General features: G+C 47.7%; 2 protein-coding genes across 7 annotated transcripts in view; both read right to left on the bottom strand.

Annotated features, from left to right (window-relative positions):
* Window positions 1-17,046, bottom strand: part of LOC128895406 (potassium channel subfamily K member 18) — a 33,927-nt gene extending 16,881 nt beyond the window's left edge. The window contains exons 1-8 of one of the 5 annotated variants that reach the window (XM_054157993.1): window positions 16,458-17,046; window positions 13,513-14,267; window positions 12,301-12,472; window positions 6,459-6,615; window positions 5,890-5,968; window positions 5,562-5,737; window positions 4,892-5,076; window positions 2,963-3,113 (exon numbers count right to left, since the gene is read on the bottom strand). In XM_054157993.1, the coding sequence (XP_054013968.1) occupies window positions 3,007-3,113; window positions 4,892-5,076; window positions 5,562-5,737; window positions 5,890-5,968; window positions 6,459-6,615; window positions 12,301-12,472; window positions 13,513-13,821 (1,185 nt within the window). In that variant the 5' untranslated portion in view covers window positions 13,822-14,267; window positions 16,458-17,046 and the 3' untranslated portion in view covers window positions 2,963-3,006. Of the gene's footprint in view, window positions 1-405; window positions 2,934-2,962; window positions 3,114-4,891; window positions 5,077-5,561; window positions 5,738-5,889; window positions 5,969-6,458; window positions 6,616-12,300; window positions 12,473-13,512; window positions 14,789-16,457 lie in introns of those variants that run through there. The other 4 variants (XM_054157984.1, XM_054157976.1, XM_054157959.1 and 1 more) reach the window with 4 other exon arrangements.
* Window positions 17,047-17,266: 220 nt separating this feature from the next.
* LOC128895383 (uncharacterized) overlaps window positions 17,267-21,662 on the bottom strand; it is a 10,666-nt gene continuing 6,270 nt past the window's right edge. Inside the window, exons 4-11 of one of the 2 annotated variants that reach the window (XM_054157929.1) lie at window positions 20,839-20,965; window positions 20,653-20,754; window positions 20,455-20,577; window positions 20,057-20,196; window positions 19,830-19,985; window positions 19,372-19,617; window positions 19,021-19,296; window positions 17,267-18,517 (exon numbers count right to left, since the gene is read on the bottom strand). In XM_054157929.1, coding sequence (XP_054013904.1) covers window positions 18,198-18,517; window positions 19,021-19,296; window positions 19,372-19,617; window positions 19,830-19,985; window positions 20,057-20,196; window positions 20,455-20,577; window positions 20,653-20,754; window positions 20,839-20,965 — 1,490 coding nt within the window. In that variant the 3' untranslated portion in view covers window positions 17,267-18,197. The remainder of the gene's footprint in view (window positions 18,518-19,020; window positions 19,297-19,371; window positions 19,618-19,829; window positions 19,986-20,056; window positions 20,197-20,454; window positions 20,578-20,652; window positions 20,755-20,838; window positions 20,966-21,662) is intronic. The other variant, XM_054157934.1, reaches the window with a different exon arrangement.

Here is a 21,662-nt window from a genome sequence, read left to right as displayed (position 1 = left end):
TGGATGAGCTAGAGAGTAAAATTGCACAAACAGCACGATTCAATCAGGAACCCGTCTACTTGAAGACTGGCTAAGGGTAGCACTATTTGGGAACAATTCTTTTTATCGTCACAAGGTTTAAACGACTTGGACCGTAGCTTCGTAGCGCCTACTTCGGTTTTGTCAACGCTACCCGTCGCGATTCATCGACTTCAGGTGTACAATCGCTTCGCGGCTACCTCGTTTCTTACGGTATGAGTTGGAACAAGACGCGGGGCAGTCCGGAACTGCGGCAACGCGATAAAAATCGCGTGCGTGTCCCTAAACGTGTGCACGAGGTGTCTCGGTGGTGGTGACGCATCGATTCGGAAACGTTCGAAAAACTTTCTTCCAAACTCCCACCCTCCTAGGTAACTTGGCACTTACCTTACCAGCGATCGCTTTCCCGTCCGTATCGTAGCAGCCTTCAACTTCCCACAGACGTTTCGCGAGGCATGTCAGTCCGGGGCAAACTTTTCCTGATCGAATCCGACTGGATGTGGATCCCCCGTCTTCTTCCAGTCGACAAAGCCCGCGGGGAGCCACGAACTCGCGATCCCCTCGAATCAACGCCGGCTTCTATCCGATCCAAACCGCGGACGAGGACGTCGCGCACGAGGAACACTTTCCGATCTCGCGAAATACCAGTCCACGGTACAGGGTGTTCCTGGACAGTGGGACGACAGCTGTCAACGGTCACCCTTCCGATTCCGCCCTTTGTTGGCTACTTTGCGTCGAGGATGCTGGACAGCGGGGTCGTTTACATTGATCCGCGTCACTCGCTACTCATCACAGACGCGACCTCCGCGACGGGGCAACGCGAACCGCGGTCGACGAGGCGATTGCCCGAAGGTCTGGACGCGGCGGTGTCGAACCTGGTGTCGCTGATTCGGACGAGCGATCGTGGATCGGTGGAACACGATCCGTCAGAGCCATGGGCAGAGGCTGTTCCGAGTTCCTGGTCCGTCAGAGGCCTTTAGTGGCTTACCACGTTGACTCGCGCTGGGTCGCGACGCAGCATCTTCGAGATCACGACGCGTGCTTGCCAGAAGTGCACGACGAACGTGCGGACGCGTTCGAGTGGCGCGGATCTGGACGCCTGGTCCGGTCAGGGTTAGGTCGCGGAGGTATCGACGCGAGAGTCGAGCAGAGACGAGCTTGGACGAGAAACGGCGTCCGTCGAGTGCCGTGGGAACTGTCTGCCGTCCATGGAGAGCGTCGCCGGCACGGACGCACCCCGTAAGGTGCGCAGGGCGCAGGATCAGTCGTCGAGGGACGCGACGCGCGTGCGCGGCCTCGTGCGGTCCGATCGCCGCATGAAGGAACGCCGCAGCCCCGTTCCGACAACCTCTCTTGCTATTTCCAGAACTCCCCCACCCTCTCCCAGCGCGCTCTCATCGCCGAACGCGCTCTTCTGTCTCCTTCGTCTTCCGCCACGGAGCGCGGGACGACGAAGGCCGAGGCCACGCGACCCAACGGACCTCTGCGCGATCTTTCGCGTCGACCTTCTTTTTACGTGGCCATCCCCGCTACGTGTCACGTACAGGGGTCGAAAAGTTACCGTAATAACAAACAGGGACAGGTCGCCGAGCAGGGGCAGAAATTTTATTTTTCAGGAGGGTCCTCGGGAACAGACACTCGAGCGGACTCGCGAGGACATCGGCCAACTGTTACGCGTTGATTTTTGTGGAACTTGGCACATGGTGGCACGTAGCGGTGGGAAGGAACGGACAAGTGTTCCTTTTTAACGCTGATGCTTGTGTACGAGGGGTGGAAACTAGTTTTTCAAGTTGCAGGGACGATATCTCGTTTATCGTTGGTTTTAAAAGAAAAATGTATACTACAAGTATGACTGAATGTTAAATTTAGAATTTTTTTTGGTACCTACAAATTTTTTGTACGATGGCTAATAACCGAGATATCGACCTAATTTTCGCCCTTAACATACCGTAGAAGGAAAATTTCAGAAATTTTCGAGGGCACGATATTCCAGAGGAAAGATAGAATGTCTTTTTCCAATCTGGGATGTACTCTGTCGCATAAGAGCACGGACGCGTAAGGATAGTCATTCGAGACCCGTCGATCTATTTTTTCGCTGTCCCATTATATTTCCTCTCGAAAGAAGACTTCATTTTTCACCCTTCCCCTCCCTATCCTCATTCTGTTCCCTTTATCTATTCCGCGAGACGTCGCAGATAGAAACAACTTCTTTCTTTTTGCGAGTGACATCGCGCTCCCGGAAGACCTTCCTCGAACGTCGACGCTGTGCGGTTTTTCATTTTTTTGTTTTGTTTTTTATTTTTAGCGAATATCTCGTGCGTTACCTGGCGATACCGTGTCTCGCTTATTTATTGGCTGCTGGGAGATTTTTCGTTGGAAAATGCTCGTTACGTTCAATGCTAGCGTTTGCGCGCAGGTGAAATTAGTTTTTGAAAGAATCAACGCGATCATTCTTAACAATTCGAAGCATACGGCTTTCCAGTCATGAATTTAACGTTGCACACGGCTATTCGATGTCTTTTATATCACAACCATAAAAAGAAACATCAAGTAAACGAAAAAGCTTTCGAGAAACTTGAGCGAGAATGTCCAGTCGTATTGGTTTGGCCCGAGCCATATTGGTCCGCAAAAAAAATTAGGTCTGCTCGCGAATCCAGCGCGATATTCGGCTTCCTAGCGTCTTCTAGACTACGTTAGAGTGAAAAATTGTACAAAAAGCTTTCATTGACTTGGACGAATGGAATCGAGCGTACAACGAATTTCCTACGTCGTCCTTTACGTCTCGACGAAGGACGTTCTTAGGGTGGCTTTGTCGCGTAAATCGAGATCTCATCCCTGTATATTTCGTCGCGGCATCGCCATCGCTTTCCCGTCTAACGCAACCCCCTATGTGATTACGTTTTCAAGATATTCCATGAATAAAACGTGACAAGATTGGACTCACCGAACGTCGTCGGAGGTGCAGAATGCGGCTGAGACGGAGTTCGGTCACCTGTCGCATCGGAATATATATTTAACGGTACGCACGAACGCGCGCACCTTTGCTATCACCTCCTCCTGCATCAGATTGAAGCACATCGCGATCAACGCCATACCTGCAACACACAGCGACGTCAAATTCATGCTCCTCGTCGCGAGATACCATCAAGGGACGATACGATCCCATTCTTTCCTGTTTATTCTGTCGTTCCTATTTGAAACGCGATTTACACTTGTACGTACAGATCGAGTCGAGCAAGTGGAGTTTTATTCTACAGCTTAGGAGTAGAATTCGAGGTGAATTAGTAGCCATCGCCTGAGGTTTGAAATTTGGAAGAGGTAATTATCTGATCAAACTCGAATCATAAATTGCGAGATCTCGATATATGTTCATAGGACCTCGATAATTGCGCGGGCCATCGAGAATCAATTAGCTTGGCAGACGCTAACAAACTGTCTCTCTACTTTGACAACGATAAACACTCAGAGGTCCCACCAACGGCGACCCGAAATGTTCCATCTCTTTGACGTCGCTGTAAACAATCAACCGTCAGTAAAAATCGAGTCTACCGATCTGCGACGGTCTCGAGAGGTCCCAGGCGTTGTCAAACTTTCGTCCCGTAGTGTATGTAGCGGCGAGGGTTAAGAAGCAATCGATCTCGTAACCCTTGACACGCTTCGCGACACTTTGCCACTTGCAGGTGTGAGGTGGACCTTAATTACCCGCGACAAAATTTCGGAACGATGTACAGGGTGGTTCGCGTAAATATATATATTTTAATACGTGGAATGGTCAAGTTTGACGAACAATCACTTCGGTTGCGTAGCAAAATATGGAACGGTTGATAAACACGAACCGCCACATTGGATCGGTGATCGAGGATTTTGTTTCACGAACAATTTCGCGCGAGCGGCGCAAATAAAAGGGTTTTGTCGGCTATTGGGCGCGACGAGCGACTTAATACGCTCGCGCCGCGAAACCAGCCTATCCAAAGCGGATAACGGGAGTCCCGTTCGACGAGTTAAAGCTGTTGAGCTCTTTTAAAACGATTAAGTCCGCCCGCGCGACATCGTGTTCCCTTCCCCGCTCCCCACCGGCCCCCGATCGACCAAACCCCGCCTCGCGCCCACTCAGGAAATCCGCGGGAATCCGATTGTCGCTCCAGCAAAAGAACAATTCCGACGCGAATTTCGCGACAGTCCAACGAAGCCACGCGCGCGACTCAAACTCCATCTACCTCTGTTCCCTGGTAGTTTTTAAATCGCCCCTCTTGAGAATTATTGATATCGATCGTTTCTATTGTATTATTGTCTCCTCGATGGAATGCGCAGGGGAATTCCCCCGACGAACTGTACGCGTGATAAATGGGATCTTTTTCATCAACGTCAAATGAATTCTCGTCGTAATGATCGATTCGCGATTTTTGTACACCGTTGCAACGTTATTGTCGCTATCGCTGGACTGTACACGGTGTAGGTGCCATTTTTTCTCTCTCGAGTGGCCAATTTTCTTTAACAGACGATTCAAATCGCAGACGTCAATAGAAATTGTATGTCAAAGAGTAAACTTTCGAGAAAATTGAACCGAGAACGTCCAGTTGTATTGGTTTGGGTTGAGACGTATTGGTCCGCGAAAAGAATCAAGTCCAGTCGCGAATTCGATGCGATATGCAGCTTCCTAGAGTCTTTTAGATTATTTTACAGTATGATATTTTACAAAATCGTTTCGTTGACTAGGAAAATGGAGTATATACCGAGTTTCCTACGTCGAACTATTTATTACGTAATTTCCTGCGAGCCTTATTTTGTGAAATAGATCAACGTTGCCCGTCGATCTCGAGGTTGAAACATTAAACATCAAAGCCAATAAGACTCGCGACAGGTTTACACTCACCGAGCATCAGGTACATGGAACAGAAGATGAAGGATAAATCGAAGCCTTGGGCAGCGTAGATCTTGTCGCCGGGGACTATATCTCCGAAACCTATGGTCGATAAGGAGACGAAGCAGAAGTAAGAGCCGTCCAGCATGTTCCACTCCTCCCACTCGGAGAACAGGATCGCTCCGCCCCAAATGTATCTGGAAAGTCGTTCGAAATGAGGAACTTTTAGAACACGAAGTTCCACTTCTGTGGGGATTTAATTGACACTGATGTATCAGTCTGTCCGACAAAAAATCGAGACATGTACCTTTACTCTTATATGAAGCATCGTATATGATATAAATGTATCGATCGCAATAACTTCAAAGCGGTGCCGCGCGCAATTTTTTAATATCTTTCCCATATATTTTCATGGGAATGTTATCGATGGATCGACGAAGTCTGCCTGACGAAAACGAGTCCAAACACGACGATTTCTAAATCGACGTATTCAAAATTTGTTCAAAACTGAACTTTCGAAACCCTTCACTCGAGATTAAAAGTGGTCCAAATATGGTTGTGTTTGGAATCATTTTCGTCGTGCAAATCTTGTCGATCGATCGATGACACTGGCGGGAGAATCTAACGAAACATTTTTTGAATTTCATTCTCATTAGTGTGGTTAAAAAATAGCGATACTGACCCAACCATTATCGCGACGCATATGGTCAGAGGCACCGTGACTTGCTGCGGGTCGTAACTGCTGCTCCCATCGTCATCGTCATCCCCATCGCTCTCTTCCAGCCCCTCGCTGCTTTCCAAGGAAATTTCTTTGTCCACGCTGGATGCGTCGATCTCCCTTCCGTGCATGTTGACCATCTATCAACGAACACGTCTCTTAATTTCACAGTTTGACCACTCTCAAAGCTATTGGGACGTCACTGTCAAATACACGAGCATCGATTCGATTCTCAGGCTTCGACAAAGTTCCGCGAGGACGAACAAGTTTTTATGTCTTCAAGGAAACTCACCTGCCAATGATTTTTCCTGATGTCGACGCCATCGCGCTGGACGCCTCTCACTGTCAATTCGCGCGGTTTCCTGCGACACCTTGACAGAACAAATTTTTACGTTGGTTTATTATTAGTAGAGTCAGAGTATACAGTATGTCCCAGAATTAGTGTAAGAACCGGAAATGGGAGGTAGCTGAGGCGATTCTGAACGACAATTTCCTTTGGAAAAATTTCGTATGAGGCTTTGTTTTTAAATTATTAACGTAAACCACCGGCCAATCACAGCGCGCGCTCAGCCACGAGAGACGTGGTCGATCCAGGACGATACGAGCCAGCCATTGGTCCAGTCACTCGCAGCTGAGCGCGCGCTACTCGGACGCTGTGATTGGTCGGTGGTTTTTCGTTAATAATTCAAAAACGAAGCCACATCCGAAATTTTTGCAAAGGAAATTGTTGCTCAGAATCGTCTCAGCTACCTCCCATTTCCGGTCCGTACACTAATTCTGGAATACCCTGTAGAGTTAGAATAGAGTTGCGTTGTCCTTTGAAGTCTAAGGAGAGAATTAGAATAAGAATAGAACGTTCACCTGCAGAGACAGCAGCGAGCATAAGTCCATTTGAAGCTCTTCGCGAGAATATCGCCGATGTTGCTGAGGTAGAGCAGGAAAAGTGGCATGCCTATTATGGCGTACACTATGGTCGCCACTTTGCCCCACTTCGTCTTCGGACAAATGTTTCCGTAACCTGACGAACCACCACGATTCGATTAGAGTGATCATCGAGTGATATTTATCATGATATTTATTACTTCTTCTATGCAATTTTCTAAAAGTTCCCGCGGTGTAAAGTCAACGCTTGTCGCCTCAAAAGATCAGGTTTCACTTTACAGGAAAATCTCGAAATTGCTACCAAGATACGTTCAATATGGAAATCGTCTCGAAGAGGACTCCAGGGACGCTCGTTCGAAATGGAGAAAAATCGATCGACGTCTCCGTTTCGCTTCGCGCTCTCCATCGAGAACGACCCCCTTCCCCTCCCCCAAGGGGGGTTTTAAGAATCACGTCGACCCTCTTGAACCTGCAATCCGGACCCTACGGTATGATCTCTTCGTGCTCATACTTGATCGCAGACATTATTACTCCTTTTTATTTAAAGAAAAATTACTGCTTTACCGTTTCAGGATTTTATCATTGTACTGTGAACGCTTTAAGTCTTGTAAAACTTCACACCTTTATCTCAATCTTTACCCCACTCGCCGATTGCAAAACTTCCCAAATCTCAATCAAACGTTCGCACGATCGCTCTGACCCCCGCGAATCCATTTTGGTCCAGTTTGCACGACCAGCCATTGCGGACCGATACGACTGGGCGTATTTCTTGCATTTTTTAGGACATTTGACGGATTTCAAAGGCACACGTCACATAAACTCTCGTTTGAAAGTTGCCACGATCATTATAAATCTCCCAAGTCCACTCATAACCCCCAGACTTGTCCAGGTCACTCCAGTCGGTGCGGACCGATACGTCTCGGCGGATTTCTCACTATTTCCAGGGTCTTAGATGGATTTCAAGGTCACCGATCACACAAAGTTTCCTTAAAAAATTCCCACGATCATTATAAATCTCCCAAGTCCGCTCATAACTCCTCGCCCAGTTTACTCCACTCGTTGCGCGAACCAATACGTCTGGGTGGGTTGCTCGAATTTTTCCGCGCGTCGAACGGAAGTGGAAATATCTGTCGGTGAAAAACGACGTTGCATAAATCGTTATACCGTGAAGTCGATAAATTATAATACGCCAGGCGGACGGAGAATAATCCAAGCGCGGTTCTGTCGGCGCGGAGGACAGCGATGCTTCCGTTCGCACGCACCAACCGTTTCGTCCTGGTTTCTGACGCGCGATTAGCCGACGAGAGGTTTTTCGGGCGGAGATCGCGCTGGAAAAATCAGCGGAACGAAAACCCGGTCGCGGGTACGCCGCTTCATTAATCGCGAACGCGGCCCGCAAATATTTAAAAATAACAAGGGGGCGCGCCGCGACGAGACAGAGGTGGGGGGGGGGAGGGGGGGGCAGAGGGTAGAATGAAACTGTCGACCGAGTGCGTTGTTTGTTTAGCGAACCGGCGGATTTTTAATGCATCGACTGCTTCTGCTGCCAGGAATTTCGAGCTCAAGAGGTCCCTTTAGAATTTTCCAAAAATCATATGGAAAAGTAATATTGGTTAAACGTTTCCTATTATTTGCAAAATACTTTAGGACGGGAGACGTAAATTTGTTTTGCAGCAAGTGATCTACGGAGCCTTGCAATATATTAAGAATATTAACACGTTGACTGCCAGACTAATACTCTTGAAAATTTCTACATAATCAAGCATTTAATTGTGGTATTTAGTTTTGTAATTTTATTGAGATTCAAGTATCTCGTTAAAATTCATTTCCTTCGACGATTAACATTCAGAATGAATTATTTTTAGTTCGGTGCGATAAAACGTTACGTCGACAAGTTATTTCCACGTGATCGAAGAATCAGATGAAAACACACATAACGTTGGCACGTGCTTCCGTGCTTAATCTTGATAATTGATTGGCCCGCGGCGAGATTGCGGGGCCAGTGGTGTAACGAGCCTGTCCCAGGCCTACCAACGGCCATCGGTTCCGCGTACTTTTGGTTGATCGCCAATAATTCCTTGGCAGAGCGTTACTCCGCCGCTAATGTCCTCGATCCGTCAGCGTGCACGATGCAACGCTGATTACCACCTCGCAAGGATCGCGGATGATTTATGCACTTCGTACCTCCGTTCGATGAAGTTTCACTCTCGACAGGCGGTTCAAACGTCTCCTTTCAAATTGGCGAGCTATTCTCGAGGCAGGCCCACGAAGGAAAGATTTCGATCCGCTAATTTCAATTGCTCGCAGAATGGACGGCTGTCACGGGCCTGTTAGCAGCGGATGAGTTTCGACATTTTAACTAGGGGGAGGGTATAGGGGGAGGGAGTGGAACCTGGTTAAAACGGACGAAATCATGCACAGCCTCGGATATACGAACGAGTAATTGAGCCCAGTACCCTGTAGTCCTCCCGTAGCTGAGTCTAGTGCCTCCTACCACCTCTATAGCCCCCTATAGCTGAGATCAGTATTCACTAGCCCCCTGCAGGTGAGTCTAGTGCACTCTCTAGCCACCCTTAGTTGTGCCCAGTAGATTCTCTAGCCTAGACGATTCTCTAGCCACCATAGCTGAGCCCAGTAACTTCTAACCCCTATTGCTGCGACCAGTACACTATGGCATCATTGTCGAGTACACTCTCTAAGCCTTCCATAGCTGAGCCCAGTACCTTCTAGCCTTCATAGCTGATCTCAGTAGACTCAGTAACCTATCTAGCCTCCTATAGCCTCCCGTAGCTTCCATTACACCACGTATTTCCCAGAAACGAAAGATCCCTTGCTCCTCTTTCCTCACCACCCTTCGCTCAGGGTGCCCCTCCCTTCATCTGAGGAAGGCCTGAGAAGTCATAACGCGCATCGATGCCCAAGAAAATGTCCCTGAATTCCGTCGAAAAACAGTTCGCTGGACGGGATAGCTCGCACAGCCCCGAATTTTGACGCGTCCCAAGCGGTTATCGTGGGTCGAGTCGCAAGGGTTGGCTCGCGAATCGATCTGGCCGTCGACTAGCCGACCCTTTTAGGCTGATGCTGCTGGCCTGTAATCACGGTCGAGATAAAGTGGATAGGAGGGTCCCGTCTCGAACGAGAACGGAGAGAGAGCGAGCTGAGCTGCCGGCAGTGCGGAGGAGAGCGTGTGGGTGGCGGAAGGGCGCCACGGGGGACCCCCGGAATTAATTAAACGGTCGCTCCCGCGCAACCCCTCTAACGCGCCAAAAGTTCGCGTCGTTAATTCCCTCTATCTCCCTGCGCCGTCGCGCGGTCCTTTGTCTAAAAAAGAAATATCGAGCGACGGCCAGGTGAAGAGGTATATTTTCGAAATTTCTTTTTTTTTTTTTTTATTCCATTTACTTCCCCCGTTCATCGCGAGGTACTTTTGTTTTTACATTTATTAAAATTATCACTCGGGTAAGTTTGTTCGCGTGGGGTCTCCTTTGTTTGGGTCAGGCTCCACTATCCAGCCGTGGAATCATCTATTCGTTAAACGTACAAATAATATTTCCTCTTTTTTCCTTCTTGTTTCTCTTGAGTAAGAAAGCACAATGGAATCGTTATTGCAACTAAGGAGCTGAAATATTTAATCGTGGATGAAACTCGTGAACTTCCCGTCCGCCAAATGAAAAATATCAAAATGATTTTTCATTTTGTCGAGAAATATTTGCTCCCCTTGAATATTCCACGAACAAAGCACTGACGCATAATGGATTGATGCACATCTGCCCTAAAAAATGGCACCAAGAATGAAATAATGAGGAATTACGAGAAAGGTACGGGCGAAAAATAAATTCCGTTTTAGAAATACAAAATAAAATTCGTAACACGGTGAGTTAATTAGCACGAAGAGCGAGCGACCACCTATTGTTGGTCCAATTCGTCGGTCGAAATCGATAACGACGCAGAACCGGTTTACACGAGAGATTTTGCCAGAGTTTACTTACGAGTTTGTTACTCGTTACACGAATTGCGCAACGTTCGATCATTTGGGTACACAGACTGCACGCTAAGCTCCGCAGAGTTACGTCTGAGTATTATTCTGACCGAACCGCTGGACGTCGGTGAAAATATTCCAAGATCAGGATCACCGACCGTGTCAAACGTCTAAATCAACTGTTGACATAAACGTCTGGGGAAACAGTTCGCGTCCCGTTTAGTGGCCGTTTCAAAAGCAAACTTAGATTTGCGAACCTTTGCGCCACGTAACGACTATTAAAATGCTGGCAACGCTGCTACTCTTCGGGCGTTAGTTTCAAACACGTCGAATTTCACGGTTTTATCAGCAAAAACTTTTCGTGCGAGATTTTCAGATCCTTGTATTTTTAAAGAAATATATATTAAAGTGTTGTTTAACTCGGATTTTGTCGTCTCCCGTCCTAAATACTTCTCATTTATTTGAAACGGTTAATGATTAAATGTACGATTTCATTTTTTATTTTGTCTTCGAGAAGAATTATTTCGTAGATTTTAGTTTCAGGGTCGAACAGTTGAATCAAATACGGAGTACGTTTTCGATAGGGCATTATCGACTTCCTCCGACAGCGACTTTCGCTCGATGATCTTCCGAGGTCGCCAGAGATAGGAGTCAATTAATTTTCGATTCAGCGTCGTTGACCGCGTTTCTCAAGGACAATCAGCGCGAACCGATGACAGCTTCTTTGGACACTTAAAAAACTTAATTGGAGAACGAATGTGTAAGCCTATCGCGTTTCTCGAACCATCAGGGATCGTCTAACATTTCTGTTTCTTTCATTTCGTTTCACGGAACGAGATTCCTCTACGTAAAGACTATCCACACAATTCCAAATCCAAATTTAACGTTTCTGTTGAATATTCTGTTAGGAATTCCGACACTGCTATCCCAAATATTGGCGCGACGAGAGAAAAATACTCGAAGAGAGTATAAGCCAGGTAATTTACAGAAACACGACCGTTGATTCCGAATCCGGAAGGCTGTCGGTGGCGTTTCAGACGTCGAACGGACCTCGAGAAATTTCTGGCGATAACCAAGAAATCTCGAAATTTTATCGCGACAGTTTCGCCTTTTCCTCGATACCGAATCCCTGGTCCTGGCTGGAAAATTACTTTCGCGCACGGACGACAGCCGACAAGCTGCGAATCATACGCGAGGGACTTCGTTAGGCCGGAAATTAATTATCGGCCGAAGCTAGACCCTCGTCCATCGTTCGACCTCCTGAGATTAACGAAGCTACTCCGGAGGACGTTGATCTTAATCGATCTTCCGATTGACACTGTGTATCGTCGCCCATTAATTAATCCGCCCCCCCCCCCCTGGCCGATACTCGTTATCAGAGATCGAAACGGTACGTGGCACAGATAAATTACTTGCATTTCTTCAGAATTATACTCATCTGCAATCTCGTTAATCCCAGGTGCAGAAATTAATTCCGTGCCGTTCGATTGTAACTGCAGCTCGAGTAAAAATATTTACTCGTCGTTTCGCAACGTTAACGTTTAAATAAAAATATTCACTGGCCATTTCATTACGTTAGGTACCCGGACGTAACCCATGCTCCACAGTAACGAAACACAGAGACCGCTTCGACGTCTCAAATGCTACGCTCTGTATATTCGGAGCGTTCGTTGGATTTATCTTCGTTTACTTTTTCGGGGGTTGAAATTCTCTTTTACAATTGAATCGCGAGAAAGGGGTCGACGGGAGCAAAAAACGCCAGAGATATGACGCGTCGCGACTATTCGAGTTACTCCTGGGACATTGATAGAAAGGAACGGAACAAAAGGGAGGCAAACTCACCGATCGTGGTGATTACTGTGAGGGAGTAGAGAAACGCCCCGGCGAAGCTCCATCTCTTGTTTTCATCCGCCCCGTCGTAGCCGTTCTTTATGGCCGTTACCATTTTCCTCTGATAGTTCTCGAGGATTGCTCGGACTTTCGCCTTCCAGATCCTCTCGGAGAACACGTTCTCCTGAGCAAAAAGATGACCGAACGTCAGCGACGAAGATTAGACGCGACGAAATGCACGGCTGATAAGAGGAGCAACGTGAAACAAAGTCGACTTAGGTCCTAAATCGTACCAACGGGCTTTTATCTTCCAATATTACATACAGGGCGTCCTAGAATTAAGAACCGGGAATGGGGGGGGGGGGGGTAGCTGAGACGATTCTGAGCAACAATTTCCTTTGCAAAAATTTCAGATGTGCCTTCGTTTTTGAATTATTAACGAAAAACCACCGACCAATCACAGCGCCCGAGTAGCGCGCGCTCAGCCGCGAGTGGCTGGACCAATGGCTGGCCCGGAGCGTCCTGGCTCAACCACGAAAGTCGTGGTTGAGCGCGCGCTGTGATTGGTCCGTGGTTTTTCGTTAATAATTCAAGAACGAAGCACCATACGACATTTTTGCAAAGGAAATTTTGGTTCAGAATCGTCTCAGCTACCCCCATTTCCTATTCTTACACTAATACTGGGACATCCTGTATATCTATTGTTACATGTAGAGAAATTAGTGGTGAATTGGGGACATGAAATTGATGAAAAAAGTTTATGTAGACATATCCCCTATTCGATCTTGTTTCCAATATCCAGTGGTAGTATATACTAAGAGTGCTACCCCATTTGATCATAAAAAGCACCTGCAACGAGCCCCCCAGGTAACTTTCCAGCCCAAAATACCCGAAAGCACATAGTTAACAACGAACTGGCCTATCGTAATTGATTTTACTAAATTGTTTGTATACAATGCCCGACGACTCACCGGGGTCCTTGTGATCTATCGAACGATTGGAAGAAGTCCAACACGATTTTGGGGCGCGACGGTGTACCAAACAATTCTCTGCGAAATGGATAACGGGAATCCAATGAAGACTGTAGGTGGGAAACAAGGTCGAACATAGCGAAGCATAGAGACGGAGCAAAGCATGCAGTATTTGATGGCACACGTTCTGAAAATGAACGCGGAGGAGACGTAGGTACAAAAGCAATCCGCGGAGAAGAAAGAAACTCGTCACCTTGGATGTGAGCTCCCAGAGGGTGGCAGCCGTCATGTTTCTCAGCCTGATCACGTCCCCAGCTACGTCCAGGCTGTATCTACCCTCGATGTGGGTAAAGAGGAAAGCGCCGGCTATAGTGTAGCCAACCACCAGACACACTATACCAACGTTGCTGAAGAGGAAGGCTATCAGAGTCCTCGTCCAGTCCGCTATCCTCTCCCCCCACCGTTTCCGTCTTCGTTTTCTTCTTCTTCCGCTTCGGCCGCGATAACTTCCACGCTGCCAGTTTCTGCCCGAAGACGAATACGATGGCCGATCCCCCTCCATTTTTCATCCACCATCCGAGATACACCGACGGTTTTCTTCGATCCGCTACCTCCGCTTCGCCTGTCTCTTAATATTCAGAAATGTTCCTCCGCGAAGAAACGATTCCATGGAGTCTGGAGTCGTCAGGGAACGTATCTGAGATATGCTACGATTTTTCTTTTTTTACTTAGAGACGCTCAACTGCCTTTCAACTTTCTTCCGTTCGGTACACACGAGGCAACGTTATTTTTTAGAGTTGCGGCTTCTTGCACAATTGCCTTTAGAATTTCATACGTTCCCGTTCTCAAGTTCCGAATAGGTGCCATTGCCCTAAACTCGGGGATTCAAAGGTGCCGCGGGCCTGTGCAACATCTGGACACCGCTCGGAGAAAGTGTCGACGTTCGATGGGCCTCCGTGACACAGGCCATGCTGTCACCACTTGAAGAATTCACGTCACCTCAAATTCCTGCTTATGAACAATTTATTAATATCCTTTTATTTTATACCTCACATATATACGACATTGATATTTCACAATATGTTTTGTAATTTTTATCTTCGCAGTAACGATACAAATTTGCGATGTTCAAGTTCAGAATTTCAGAAACGTAAAGCATCTGCCTGTCGCCAATGTGTTGAGCCCCTTTAGGGTAACAGACCTTGCAACCCCGAAGATTCCAATGTTCACAACCTTTCCAATTAAGCACAACGAGGGATTTTAAATTGCTGCCCTCGTTTAGCAACGATTATTGCTAACTGTGCTCGAAAAAAGAGGGTGGAAAAACATTGAAACCCTCCCCAGGAGGGACTAATTGCAAAATAAATGCCCTGTTCCCAGCGGGTTTGCCAGGTTAACCTACGCGACAAACGTTGCACGGTCCGCATAAGGGAACCGTAACTTGAAACTTTCATGCGTGACGAATGCCACTTGTCTGTGTAATGGGAGGACACACGCGACCTTCGGGATGAAAATTTCAGGCGCGTGAAATTTTCGTACTGTAACCGACTCGACCCCTCCCCCCTCATGGTGTACGCGTTTAAACTGTAAAACTAACCGATCGCTTCCCGTGCGAGAAAAAGTACCAAAGATATGAATACGCTTCTCGGAAAACAAATATCAAAAATGAGAGTGAAATGAGTGCGTGCATTTCGTGAAGGACGCGCATTTATTTGCTTTCTCTTTACGCAGTCTCTTGGAAGACGAAGAAAAACGTTAGAGGTAGTATTCATTTTAATTTTCTCGAGACTGCATTTTCAAAGTCGAGGGACACTCTAGCCTCGACAATTTTCAATCTATCGATTTGAATCTATTTCTAATGTAATCGTCATATGTTTTCCTAGTCAAATATGTAAGATTTTTAAATAATAATGATATTTGTATTTTTTATGCAACGTTAAGTACCGCAATTCTTGGAAAATATTATGTTTTAAACGCTCCAGACACGACACGATCTGTCGTACAACTTGTCGTACTTGTCGTACAACTTGTCGATAAGTCGTACGACAGATCGTATCGTGTACGTGGCGTTTTACTTTGGATCGATGCCATTTTATTAAAAATGTATATTTATAAAAACGACTACGTATTTCACGAGCTTTTGGACTAAGGAACCTAATTAATTTTGTTTCACTGTTCCAGCCCGAACCTAGTTTGAGTTATCGTTCCCACCATCCTCCTTTCTTTCGAAACGGTCCACTAAATATTGTCATCGCTTCATCCACTTCTCTTTAAGCTTGTTCGAAAGTTCTTTGGCCACCCTGTGTAAGTCCGATGGGGTACCCGTTGCGCAAGGAGCTATAAAAGATTCAAAGGTCCCCCCGTCGAGGGGTTTGAGACTCACCGGTGCAGTCTCGCCGAAGTATTTCGGTAGCGTCATGAAAAAAACAGACTCGTAACACCCACTCCCGGTAGGTACAACATCCGAAGCCTTACCTGAGCCTGTGTAAACCGATAAATTTCCCCTCGCAGGCACGAGGGGGGGGGGACAATTTACAGCAGTTTACGTCTCCTGACGGACGCTTCCTCTTTTCCCAGCTAAGCGGACAGAAAGACGCGGCAGAATGCTAAAAAGGGGACGCGGAATCGGTGACCCAGTCCGACAGAAAATTACAGTAGGCGCGTTTAATGGAAAACGTCGTATCCCTTCTGGATCCCTGAATTATATCGAGACTATCGAGATTCTGGTATCGACTTCGTCCGTGGAGAATCGGAAACGCTTAAACCGACCTATTGTGAGACCGTTCACGACCCGACGGAGAGCGAAAAAGTTCCCATCCGGAGTCAAATCCCCGTTTCAAAGGAACTTCTCGTCGTCCAGTACGCCAGAGGTCAGCTAGGACTCGTCCGTTTCTCGGAGCTGGTCGTCCCACGCGCCCCACGCGACACGTTCCCGAACTCCGTTAAGATTTCCCTCGTGGCCGTCCGTCGATCTAAACATAGACGCGTCTATGTCTCCGCCGGCGTTGCACGCTCTATCGCGACAACTCGCCACGTGTTGGCCCGTGCTGCACGCCTCGTCCCCCTCCAGACACGTCTGCGCTTCTTCTTGTAGATCAGCGTCCCCATGTCACCCGAAACTCTCGCTGGGACTCGTTCATGCCACGACACTGGACTAACAATAAGCACAATCTGGCGACACTGAACACATAGGCGTACCTTTGGCCCTCTAGGCTATACGGCTAGCACGCATAGAGAACTGGTGGCGACCGAACGCCTCTTACAGCTGAGGTCTACCGAAAGCTACTCGCAGCGTTTCATTCGGCAACTGGGATACCGTTCGACTACACCCATTGCAAGCTACAGGAATAGTCTACATCCGGGAACCGGTTACCCGCTGTCAGGGGGGCCAAGCGACTGTCTAGGATGACTATCTACAGCGATTAGCTCGTCGAGTAGCTTTAGGAAATTTGCGAAGATCGCCGGGGTCCTCCGAGGTGGCGAGATCCCGTCACACCGCGAGACTCGACGTATCAAAGTGTTCGGATTAATACCTCGAAGAGGGAGCCTGCCTGTTCGCGACCGCTACGGATAATTGCGTGCGAACGAGCCGCTTCCTCGAAGCTCCCTCGTACACTGATTCCGTGCCACTTCGTTCGACACACTGAAAATAGCGCGTCGCTAAAAATACCTGGTTCCAAGCTACCCGTCCCTGATCGTGTTCCGACTTCCTGGACACCCGGTAGACGGGAAAATCGCGCAGGAAGAGGGGCTACGCATCGTGGAAATTCATCACATGCCAAAGAAGAGGCTACTGTTCGTCCTCGAGGTGTCTTCGACCCTTCTTGGCGAGAAATTATGAGCCTCTCTGGTTAATCTAAGCGTGGGAGGCGAACGGTCCGGTCAAAGACCATTTTGGAACGATTGGATTGGGAGTATTAGGCTTCTGCGTAGATATACGGTGGTAGGATAGCTGAAAACAATCAAAGCGTGTAGTAAATGGAGCCGAATTGTATGGTGGGCGTGCCTAAAGTGTATAGAGGCGTCTCCAAATATTGTGATGGGCGGAGCTATGCGGTATGGTGAGGATAAACTCCGTAGACTACCTTGAGCGATTCACTAAACTCGTGATTCAAGCAAATTGCATTTACGGAACGAAATAAAAAATATTTTGTATCGTTTTCAGACTGCTATCTACGTATTTACAACTGTAGAAAAATAATAAAAACCTTAAAATTCAGAGTTGAAATTTTTTTTTTTTATTATAGCTACCTGTTCTACTCGACAAAGTATAAAACGTTCGCGGGGCGTCGTCGTCTTTTCCAAGAATTAACTTAACGCAAATATGCTCGGTTGGGTGCCATCACTGAACCAGATGTTTAACTCGGATTCAAGTCCGATGAAAGTTCCGAAATCTTCCCGAGAAACTTTCAAGCTAATCCTTCCTTTTACTTCGATATACATTTTCCACGACCTGCTTCGAAGCGTTTACAGCGAAGTCGCCGAAATAATTGACTTGGGAGACCTACCGCTCAGCTGCACTATTAAAGTGGCTTCTCCTCTCCCCACGTAGTGATAGGATCGAGCATATCGCGTGAATCTTTGCTGTAACGTACTATGTCCACCGGAAGAACCAGAGGTAAAATAGTTGATCCATATTAATAAACAAAATTTTAGTCACTTTAAACCATTCTCCCACCTATGCAAAGGCGCCTGCGATGTTAGCTCCGCTCCCAACTTTCCTAGGTGACAGCACCATCCAAGTTGCGCTATCTAGCTGGGAGAACGACTTAAGCCTAAGAATAGGAGGTTCTCCTTCGTGGAACTTTTTCCACCAAGTCGATTCTTTCGCTCACTTCCACGCAATTACCATCGGGAAACGATGATCTGAAATAGAAGCGAAGCAGATAGGGTAAATTTTGTATTGCCGGGAAGAAAAGAGATTCCAGAGACGGTAGACTACGCGATGGATATTCCACGAGCGTTCCTCGTCATCGAGTAAGATCGAGGGGCATCGAGAACGTAGCCCTCGAGCTCGTTGTCGACCTCGTCATTGTATTCAACGTCGTACGCGTCGTAGTCGTCGGCTTCTTCCTCGTCGTCACTCTCTTTGATGATCCCGAGCCTCTTGGCGACGTTCTTCACATTGTTGATGACCTCCTCTTGTACCAGATTGAAGCTCATCGCCAGCAAAGCAATTCCAAATAGCAAGTACAACGAGCAAACCGCGATGCCTTTGTGCGCGTCGAGCTTGTACGCTGGCACGAAATCCCCGAACCCTGCAACACCATAAATCCCCCAAATCCTTACGATCCTCTATCGTCGTTCATTCTAACCGTCCAAGGCAACAAGAGAAGGCGTCAAAGGCATTCAATAAGCAGGAAAAGTGCATTTTCGACAAATGCAGGTCGAGTCCTCGTACCTGGACACTTGGAATGTCCTTCAAATTCAGAGTAGATACACTCTAGCAAACCTTTAAGAAACTAGAATACAAGGTTCGGCACGCTTGCCCCCATGGAGCAAGTCAACAACGAACAGCTTCCCCGCCTTTCATACTAGTGCTGTGCCTCTACTTCGGTTTCCTGACTCTCCGCTTCCCCCACCACTCTTTCTACGAAACCACCGTAAAAAGAGAGAGCGTGGGGGGTCTTGTGCTTGAGTGGGGGAAGCCTCAACACTATATTCCCCTACACTATCAAACCCTGCACTAGAACATCACTCATCGTACACCGTCATTCAAAGCAGGAGACTCAAACGCAATCTTCAACATTGTACAACTCACCAATGGTGGTGAGGGTGATGAAGCAAAAATAGGCGGAGTCGAGGAACGGCCAGTCTTCCCAGGCGCTGAAGAGGAACGCGCCTCCAAATATGTAACTGACCACCAGGAACACGCATAGCCAGATAGGCACGGGCTTTATGGGCTGCCTATCCTGATCGTCTGTAGTGTAGTACTCGTATTCGGAGTCGAAATCTTCGGGATAAACCTGCCTGTGCATAAGGAATCCTCCTGACGGCATTGCGTCCACCGTTAGGGTGTCCCTTCTATAGGATCGAGCTGAGAAGACGATTACTCGAAGGTAATGCCATTGAAGGACCTACAGGAGACGGTGTCACGCGAAGATGCGCTTACCGACAGAGTAGTTGCTCCTGTAACGCTTGATCTTGCTGGACTGGGGTCTCCTCGTGTTCTCCATTTCCATGTACACCGAGGGCAGTCGTAACGACGGTCCTGGGGTCGTCCTGTCGTAGTTTGCGGTGGCCCCTTCGACGGATAGGCATCTTCTGGGCAAGGACCTCGTGACGAACGAAGGCTTTTCGACGTTGTCTGTTTTCTCTGTTGTATCTCTCGCTCGCGATTTGCTCGAATCGTCTACTGCTGATAGATAATGCAAGAGTGTGATCATTATCGAGTGGAAGAGTAGGGTCGCCTAGGGAGCTGTAGCCTAAGATAGCTTAGGGACCCGTAGACTAAAGCGGTCTAGGACCCTGTAGTTGCGAGTGATCCTCAATTTTAGTTGCTCGCTACATTTAATCACTATAATATGGTAGCGTTTCTTGGCCAGGGAGCATTTATCGCGACATATTTACGTCTGTCTCCGGCGGAAGTCTGCCATTGTCGCAGCTCGTCCTGCAGGTCGTCCAGGACGTATCTGTTGCACAAAACCGCGGAATGGTCCGTATCGTTCGAGGATCGATTCATTACCAGCCTTCTGTCCAACGATTGCGTTGTCATCTTGGGGCTAGCTGAATGCATTGTTACATAGAATCGGACACTTCCTTTTCAAACGTGTCGCGTCCATGAGAAGTCTAGCTACCTCTTGTTCTCGGGGTCTCCGCTGGTAAGTCCGAATAGCGGCACACTGTCGCCGCCTTGAATCCTAAGTTTTGATTTCCTGGCGATTGATAGGGGCTCAGCCTCTTCTGATCCACGTCCTCGAATCGACGGGCATTGTACCTCCATTAAAACAAAAGAGAAGACACGTTGTCAAAGGTGAACAAATAGAGTCAGTAGTGAATTTAGTATGGTGGAAACTATGAACTTGGATCGCTACTAGTTGGGTGACTGTTGAGAATTCTTCTTCTGACTTGGATCGGGGTCAGAATAATCCAGACCACGTATCAACATAACCTCTCTACCTACGGATCTAGTTCCGCGACAGAGAGCAGGCACGCACTGCGACCATGTTTGTGCTACAACATCAAGATGGCGTACTTGCAATCGGTGTCGGAGTACGAAGACCTCGTCATGCACTCTGACAGGCCCAGCGCTGAGTCTGCGGATCTCTGGCTCATCCTGATGGACCGACGAAAAGTGCCCCTGCTCGTCCCGCATCGCCTACTCAAAAATTCACCTTGATTACACGTTTATCGCTCGATCCCAGATCGCACTCGCTACGAAACAGAATGTTACCCCGATTGCCGCGTCGAATACGATCTGCTCAAACTGTGTCTCGGTCGCCTCTTCTTTGGTGGCTTTGTGCACACGTAACAGCAGACACGCCAGTATAAAAATCTGGAAATACGACGCACGGAAAAACGAAAAGGATAACACTTTTTGAAAGCAATACAATGGAAGCTAGTATTTAGGGCTAATTACCTGAAACTGGAGGCCATAATGTCGCCGATGTTGGAGAGGCAGAGCAACATCAGGGGAATCCCGAGGATGGCGTAGAATATGGTCACGACTTTCCCGTTCTTGGTCTTCGGAGCGATGTGACCGTATCCTGGCGGCGAGGAACGCTCGATTAGCCTTGCGTAATTTCCCGCTTGCGTAACGCGCAATTAATTCTCTGCTGAGACTTAAAATACCTTCGAGGAGTCAACGACCCCGTCGACGTTATTCCAAAATTTTTCTTTAAACTACGATTCTTCTTCTCTTTATTTGTAAAAGTAAAACTCTAGAGAGACCAAGGTCACCTCGCGCGTAACTCGTAAATTACTATGCAAACAAAACTAAACATTAGCATTCGGAAGAATCGTCGAGGTCGGTCCAGCCTTCGATCCGGGATTTCGCAACGACCTTGTAACGACATCCGCCGTCTCAAAGATTCATTTTCGAGTCTGGGTCAAGGTCGTCGGGATTCCATCTTCGCTCAGTTCTTCCGATTAGCATACACCTACGTCCTGACCCTCGTTCCCAATAGCGTGACATTTCCGGCGCGTCACGGTGCTCTGGACTCCTAACCTCTTCCTTGGGAATGAGCACAGGGCTTTATTCAAGTCAAGTTTTTATGTCACACCATAATCCTTCTAAAATAATGTTTCTCGAGGACCCACGTGGGTGAGTCCAGAAACCTCTAGCCCCCTCAATAGTTGACCTCAGTACCCTGTAGCTCCACAATAACTGATATCCTCTAGCTCTTCGCAGCTAAGCCCAATATGCTTTAGGCCCCCAATAGCTGAGCCCAGTGCCCTCTAGCC

Source organism: Hylaeus anthracinus, unplaced genomic scaffold (genome assembly GCF_026225885.1).
Source record: "Hylaeus anthracinus isolate JK02 unplaced genomic scaffold, UHH_iyHylAnth1.0_haploid 0, whole genome shotgun sequence".
NCBI classification, from domain to species: domain Eukaryota; kingdom Metazoa; phylum Arthropoda; class Insecta; order Hymenoptera; family Colletidae; genus Hylaeus; species Hylaeus anthracinus.
Note: the sequence above shows the minus strand (reverse complement) of the source record. Positions and strands in the feature narration are given on the sequence as shown.